At 41.9% G+C, this 8,395-nt stretch overlaps 1 protein-coding gene across 1 annotated transcript in view; it reads left to right on the top strand.

Annotated features, from left to right (window-relative positions):
* Nucleotides 1–4,446: 4,446 nt before the first annotated feature.
* Nucleotides 4,447–8,395, top strand: part of LOC120570964 (putative protein TPRXL) — a 6,215-nt gene continuing 2,266 nt past the window's right edge. The window contains exons 1-3 of the mRNA XM_039819651.1: nucleotides 4,447–4,540; nucleotides 5,207–5,289; nucleotides 7,348–7,476. Coding sequence (XP_039675585.1) covers nucleotides 4,447–4,540; nucleotides 5,207–5,289; nucleotides 7,348–7,476 — 306 coding nt within the window. The remainder of the gene's footprint in view (nucleotides 4,541–5,206; nucleotides 5,290–7,347; nucleotides 7,477–8,395) is intronic.

Here is an 8,395-nt window from a genome sequence, read left to right as displayed (position 1 = left end):
GAATATAGAATTTTGCATACAGAATAACAAAATTTATAAGATACTCAAGAGCACCATTATCTGAATTATTGTAGGAAACAGATAATATCTTCAAGATTAAGGGAGTAGATAGAGTTGGTGGGTTCAAAAAGTAAGACTCCAAATCTGTCCAAAATCTTTGGATATTTCACAATCAAAAAAAGATGAGATATTGTTTCAATGTTCTGTTTACAAAATGTACAGGAGGAGTCAATGTCAGTAAATCTAGCAACAAGGTGATTAGTAGGGTATATGTTATGTAAAAAGTTTGAGGTGTACTTCCTTAGCTTTGTTAGAAACACAATACTTATAACGGTAGAAGCCAAGCCTTTCTCCAATTTATGTTTACAATTTTGGATCTCCACACAAACTTGCCCCTTGGCACAACTGCATCCTTTTCTCTGGAAAAATTTGGCGAATATGCTTATTATTACATTTTATGTGTGTTACTTCAATTCCATCCAAGGATAGTAAAGGCTGTGATATAACGTGTGCATCATAGGTTAAGTGATTTTTATAAGTAGAATTAAAACCATTTGGGATTGCACGAGTTAAGGAATTAAATTCTCTGAAAGGAATTGGAAAAATGTGTACATTCATAAATTGTTCTTAGGACAGCATATCACCAGATTCATCGAAAAGATTAAGAATGTGGTTTAATCTCTATGGAACCAATTAGGAAAAAATAAGGATTTGTTCCTAATGACTATGTTACAATTGTTCCAGAGGAATGTCTTGTGCGGTGAAAAGTTGTGGACAAAGGCTAGTTTCCAAGCTAAAAGGGCTTGCTGATGGAATTTTGATAATTTAATTGGCAATTTATTTGGCATAAAATTACATTTTAAAATGAAGGAAGCCCTCCAATTTTGTCTAAAATGTAATTTGGGATAAAGTACCAAATTGACTCAGGGGTTTTAAGACATCTTTTTAACCAATTAATTTTAAAGGTGTTCACAATGTCACTGAAATCTAGGACTTCAAGACCTCCCTTCTGCTTTACTACAGGAAAGTACATTTTTCTTTAGCTTGTGTGTACTTATTTTCCAAATAAAATCCAGAAAAATTCGATTTATGTCAGTGATTGATGAGTTATTTACTGAATAAGGATAAAGATGGATACACAAAACGAGATAGACCCTCTCTGCTTTAGAGAGGAGAACTCTACCCAAAATAGACAAATCCCTTTGAAGCCAGATGTTAAAAATATTCTTTGTTTTCTTTATTCTACTTGAAAAATGTAGATGTTGCCTAGCAATAAGATTTCTAGTTATAAATATCCCCAGATACTTAACAGAATCCCCTAACTGGGATATTTTCAATAATACGATCATCACAACAATGTAGAGATAAGATTTCACATTTGGACATATTCAATCTTGAACCTGAAGCCTTGGAAAATTGATCTATCAAAGTGAATAGAGTTATATAACTGGTTCTTGTTCTTTAGGAAAATTGTGAGTGGTCGTCTGCCAATTGGGGAAATTTTTAACTCTTTACCAAATATTGAGATTCCTTCAAAATTTCTGTCAGATGTAATTCTTTGCGCCCAATAATTCGGGTGACCAAAATAAATAGGAAGGGCGAGATAGGGCACCCCTGCCTGACCCCTCTATTAATTTGAAATCTTTTAGAGGTATTGAGATTAATTATAACCGAGCTATTAATATCTTTATAAAACATACTGACAATGTCTACAAACTTGTTACCAAAGCCAAACACATTAAGGGGACTGTAAAAGAAATGTGTGCTCAATTGTATCAAAGGCCTTATAAAAATCTAGAAACAATATTAACTTAACTGCATCTGCATAATCCAACAGATCTAATATGAGTCTGATATTACAACTAATATGTCGAATTTTTCATGAAACCTGTTTGAGTTTCAGCTATAATAGAGTCTAGCCCTTTTTCAGTCTGTTTGAGTAAGCTAAAGCCAATATCTTATAATCTATTGTTAAAAGAGTGATGGGACGCCAATTATCAATTAAAAAGAGGGTCTTTGTCAGGTTTGGGATAAGAGATATGATGCCTTGTTTCATTGTAACTGTCATCTCCTCGGTGACTGATGCATTCTTTGTACACACATAATAGAGAGTTAGTGAAGGTATTCCCAAAAGTGTTTATAAAATTCAACAGATAGGCCCGTCGATTCCTGGAGATTTGCCCTTCTTCATTGAAAAGTGCATCTTTAATTTCATTGACTGACAGGTCAGATTCACATAGTGATTTAAATTCCTCATCAATCGAAGGGATGAAAGCTTGAAGATTATTCAAAAAAATTGCACAATCACTAGCATTAAATTGTGATTCATGTAAATTCCTATAAAATTTGGTGACAAAATTAGAAATTAGCTTTGGATCTTTAAAGGGAACTCCGTCACAATATTAAGGGCAGATAAAGATTTTCTTTAAAATTTCTCTTCTCAAGAGCAAAAAAGTAACTGGTGTTCTTCTCCCTTCTTCAAGCCATTTGGCTCTTGACCTAATGAATGCTCCTTTGCCAAGTCTAAATACATTTGGTCCAGCTGTAGCTGGATTTTCCTTATTTCGAGTTCTTCTTCCAAATTAATGTTTATTTTGGTCAGTAAAAGGTGAAGTTTGTGCATCAATTCAGCTTCTACCTTACTTTTTTCCTTTCTCAGTTCCTTACTTCTTTTAACCGCAACACATCTGGCTTTGTATTTAAAGAATTCCCATTTTATCCTGTAGTTGTCGTTTAGGTCGTCATTGAGGAGTTCTTCTGCTAGTTTTTTGATAGAGTCATTAAAGGGGTGATAGAATGCAAAACCGATTTTACCCTGTCATAGTTGAATAACGACAGTTCGGTGGGTAAATAGGACATACATAGAAGCTCAAAGTCCCACTGACACCCCTTTACTATGAAAATCTCATATTTTGAAACTGCCGCTGAAAACGGGCGAATCCCAACAAAGCTGAGTTGCTTACGCAAGCCGTCTCAAAATCTGAACCTTAAGAGAACAGTCACACGCCCAACATTTACATAGGCTACACAACTGACTCCCTAGACTTCAGGTAGTACATTTACATATTACAATAACCGACCTGGAGATCAGGTAGTACATTTACATAGGTTACTACAACTGACCTGGTATCAGGTAGTACATTTTAAGCATAGGCTACAACTGACCTGAGATCAGGTAGAACATTTACATAGGGCTAACAACTGACCTGAGATCAGGTAGTACATTTTACATAGGGTTACACAACTGACCTGAGATCAGGTAGTACATTTGTACATAGGCTACACAACTGACCTGGAGATCAGGTAGTACATTTACATAGTGGCTACACAACTGACCTGAGATCAGGTAGAACATTTTACATAGGCTGCCAACTGACCTGAGATCAGGTGCAGAACATTTTACATAGGGTTACAATAAACTGACCTGGAGATCAGGTAGTACATTTACATAGGCTACACAACTGACCTGAGATCAGGTAGTCTCTCGAATCTAGCTTAGGCCACGCGCAGATCTCTGCTATTCCATTACAAAATTCAATTTCTGAAACTTTTTTATGCGAGAATCAAATCCATATAAAGCCTCAATACAATGCCTACCAAAAGACATTTATTAATTATAAATTTCTCTCCTACCATAAAGGTCGGAGTTTAGCCGGGTGTTGGTGCTGCCTAAGTTGTTATCGCCTGGACTGCAGAGTGTCAGCGAGTTTGTTACATGTCCGGCAATCTTACCACAGCCCGCAGCAGGTTCCAGTTAATCTTATAATGGGTATGTGTGTTTATTATTTAAACAAACAATCGGGGAAATAAAATTCCTTTGGTCCAAGGAAGTCCTCAAATGACAGGAGCCGCTGTGAGATGGAGTCCATCAATGAGAGCTAGCTAGCCTCCCAACTCTGACATTCACAAAAATATCTCAATTGAAATTGAAATCGCACACACACACAAACACATATACACGCACACACACATATACACACACATATACACGCACAGACACACACAAACACATATATACACACACAAACAAACACATATACACACACACACACACATACACACACAAACACATATACACACACACACACAAACATATATACACACACACACATACACACAAACACTCTCACACACACCGTTCCCTCTTGTATTGTCGTGTGCGAAGCCGAACTGACCGAGCTGGTCAGACCACCACAAACAGAGTGGCCAGAACGTCGCGAGCTGATCTGTGATTAGGCAGAAGATCCTGGGCGCTCGTTAGAATACCGGTGGTGGGGAATCGCTTCCGTTACCTGATCAAGACTGTAATCAACCCCGGTGCAGCCAGGCCAGGCACGTTACCTCAGCCGCACTTTCGCGGAGTCTGGAGTCTGGGTCTGGGTGTGTGACTGTGTGTGTGTGTGTAACAATAATGATGATATGGTAATGATAATGTATTCAACGGTAATGACAGTATTGATAATTACCCTGATCCAGGAGCACATCAAGTCCAACCCCGTTGTTGCTAGTCCGAGCCTGGTCACCTCAGCCGCACTCGCAGATCTGGGTGTGTGTGTGTTTTGGTGTGTGACTGTGTGTGTGTGTGTGTGTGTGTGTGTGTGTGTGTGTGTGTGTGTGTGTGTGTGGGTGGGTGTTGTTGGTGTGTGTTGTGATGTGTGTGTGTGTGTGTTGGGTGTGTGTGGGTGAGTGTGTGTGTGTGACTGTGTGTGACTGTGTGTGGGTGTGTGGGTGTGTGGGTGAGTGTGGTGTGTGTGACTGTGTGTGACTGTGTGTGTGTGTTGGGTGTGTGTGTGTGTGTGTGTGTGTGTGCTGACTGTGTGTGTGTGAGTGTGTGTGTGTGTGTGTGTGTGTGTGTGTGAGAGAGACTGTGTGAGACTGTGTGTGTGTTTGTGAGTGTGTGTGTGTGTGTCTGTGTGTGTGTGTTTCTGTGTGTGTGTGTGTGTGTGTGTGTGTGTGTGTGTTTGTGTGTGTGAGTGAGACGGTGTATGAGACTGTGCGTGTGTGTGTGTGTTACTGTGTGCTTTTTTAAAAGTTTTTGTCACTTGAAATTGTCACTTTGTTGTCGTTTTTTTGACATCTCTGTAACTTTTTTCGAAATTGTGTTCAGCAAAGATTGATAGCTGTCTGTTTCTCTGTCTGTCTGTCTGTCTGTCTGCCTGTCTGTCTGTCTATCTGTCTCTCTCTCTGTCTGTCTGTCTGCCTGCAGGAGGTCCAGCCAAACCTCACAAGGTCATCAAGAAAGCTCCGGTCATCTCCAAAGCGGACAGCGATGGAGCAGCTGACCATAAGGTGACCATCCTGTCTGTCTCTGCCTCATCTCTGGTCGCTCCTGATTGGTTCGTGTCCACGGTCGTCCGATACCAGCGTGTCATATATTTTATTATCCAGGGTTCATACGTTTTGAAAAAGCCTGGAAAAGTTATGGAATTTGAAAAATGCAAATTCCAGGCCTGGAAATGTTTTGGAAAACATAAAAAAGACCCAGAAAAGTTTTGGAAAAGTCATGGAATAATAATATGTGTAAAATACCCTTTATAATCATCCTATCACCCCTTTAAGAAGGACTTCAGTGCCGTTCTTTCTTCTTTTCTCCAAAGAAAAGCTGAACTCCAAGTCTTCCAGAAGACCACTGTTCTCCAGCACCAGCAGCAGCCATAAGCCCCGCCCACCGACTCTATACACACGATGTGATTGGCCTGACCAAAATTTGTTTTTTTCCAGCTCGCAAGCCTAGCGGAGAGTGCCTAGACTGACCCTGGCTGCAAAATAAATGTGCTGCCACTAGGGTGCGTCTAGATTTCTAGGCTAACCAATCCCACTATGAACCACATACATTATCGTTCTTTTTACAGTTACCGAGGATCAGCTTTAACACAGATTTCTATTCTTATTGTAGAATGTCGTCATGGAAATGTACTGGTTAAAATGCGTATGAACCCTGTCTCCCCATTGGCTCTAGAGATAGCCCGATACCATTTTCTGCTTCCCGATACCGATTCCGATACCTGAACTTGTGTATCGGCCGACACTGAGTACCAGTAGTGGTGGCCTAGAGGGTTAGAGAAGCGAGCTTGTGACCGGGAGGTCGTCGGTTCAATCCCGACAGGATAAAATCTGGGTGTCTGAGTGTAAGTGCCCTTGAGCAAGGCCCTTAACCTCCAACTGCTCCAGTGGAGCTGCTCAGTGGCCCAGCAGGTCAGACTGTGGTTGTACCGGGCAGCTCCCAGTGGGGCTGTGTGAATGTGATCAGGGAGATGTTATCGGATCCCGATACCGATAACATCTCTCATTGGTCAGGGCTCAATCCGAGGGGGCGGGACAAACGGTGCGTTGCTCCAACCAACCAGAGCAACGCTAGCTGAAAACTTTAAACACACACACAAAACAGACACACACACACATGCACACACAGAACAAAGACAGACACGCGCACACACAGAACACACACACACACAAACGCACACACAAACACACACAGACAGAACAAAGACAGTGCGCACACACACAGAACAGAGACAGACACACACAGAACAGAGACAGACACACACAGAACAGAGACAGACACACACAGAACAGAGACAGACACACAGAACAGAGACAGACACAGACACACACAGAACAGAGACAGACACACACAGAACAGAGACAGACACAGACACACACAGAACAGAGACAGACACACACAGAACACAGACAGACACAGACACAGAACAGAGACAGACACACACAGAACAGAGACAGACACACACAGAACAGAGACAGACACACACAGAACAGAGACAGACACAGACACACACAGAACAGAGACAGACACACACAGAACACAGACAGACACAGACACACACAGAACAGAGACAGACACACACAGAACACAGACAGACACAGACACACACAGAACACAGACAGACACAGACACACACAGAACAGAGACAGACACACACAGAACAGAGACAGACACACACACAGAACACAGACAGACACACACAGAACAGAGACACACACACAGAACAGAGACAGACAGACACACACACACAGAACAGAGACAGACACACACACAGAACAGAGACAGACAGACACAGAGACAGACAGACACACAGAACACAGACAGACACACACAGAACAGAGACAGACACACAGAACAGAGACAGACAGACACACACAGAACAGAGACAGACAGACACAGAACAGAGACAGACAGACACACACACACACCCTGCAGAAAATCGGCGGTTATTTTTTTGTTAACTGTTGTTGCGCCGCAGCTGCTCATTACTTCCTGTGTGTCTCACTGCTTCCTGTGTGTCTCACTGCCTCCTGTGTGTCTCACTGCCTCCTGTGTGTCTGCAGAAGGACCCAGGAGACTCTTCGTCCTCGTCTTCACTGAAGCCGTCTGGAGACAAATCAGCTGCGAAGTCTTCGTCGCTGGACGCTGCGCCTCCTCCCTCCTCTTCCTCCTCCTCCTCTCTGCGTCCTGCGGTACACCAACACACACACACACACACACACACGCACACACACAACAAATCAGCTGCAAAGCCTTCGCCGCTGGACGCTGCGCCTCCTCCCTCCTCTTCCTCCTCTTCCTCCTCCTCCTCTCTGCGTCCTGCGGTACACCAACACCACCTGTTGATCAGTGTGGGCAGTATGAGGACAGTAATGTCTTATTTTACACGAACCATGAACCATGTAAACATGTTCTAGTAGAAACACATGATACACACACATGCACACACACACATACACACACGAGCACATACACGCACAGACACACACACACACAAATACACCCACACGCACACACACAACACAGAACAGAGACAGACACACATACATAAGGTAAGATAAGATAAGCCTTTATTGTCTCCCATAGGAGAAATTTGTCTTGGGCACTCGAGAGAACAAGATGGCGACACATCACGCATAACACACAATAAACATACAGTTAACCAACTTACAACATAGTCACACATTTCCTCATGCTTCAATAAACAACGAATAACACACGAACAAACAACCCCCCCCCCCAACAACACAGCCTCCCCCTTGAATTACACAAATGTTTAGATAATGATTGCACATTTCCCGTTAACTCATGCTGTGGTGAATAACTTCTATATTGCACACTGCCCCATTGCATAATACCATGTCAAATATAACAGCAAATTATGCAACAGTACCCTATCATTGCACATCCTATAACCTCGATGTTCAGTACCAAGTCTTATATAGTAATAGTCATACATAAATCACTGCAGCCAACAGACGCAGACACACACACAACACAGACATACACACCTCTATCTGTTATTATTCATTAATTTGATTGCAAAGCGGCACAAATGAAAATTTGTACCTGTTAAGCTTACAGTTTGGTAACCTGTACCTTCTGCCTGAA

Source organism: Perca fluviatilis, chromosome 13 (genome assembly GCF_010015445.1).
Source record: "Perca fluviatilis chromosome 13, GENO_Pfluv_1.0, whole genome shotgun sequence".
Lineage (NCBI taxonomy): Eukaryota > Metazoa > Chordata > Actinopteri > Perciformes > Percidae > Perca > Perca fluviatilis.
This window is presented reverse-complemented; position numbering and strand designations above follow the sequence as displayed.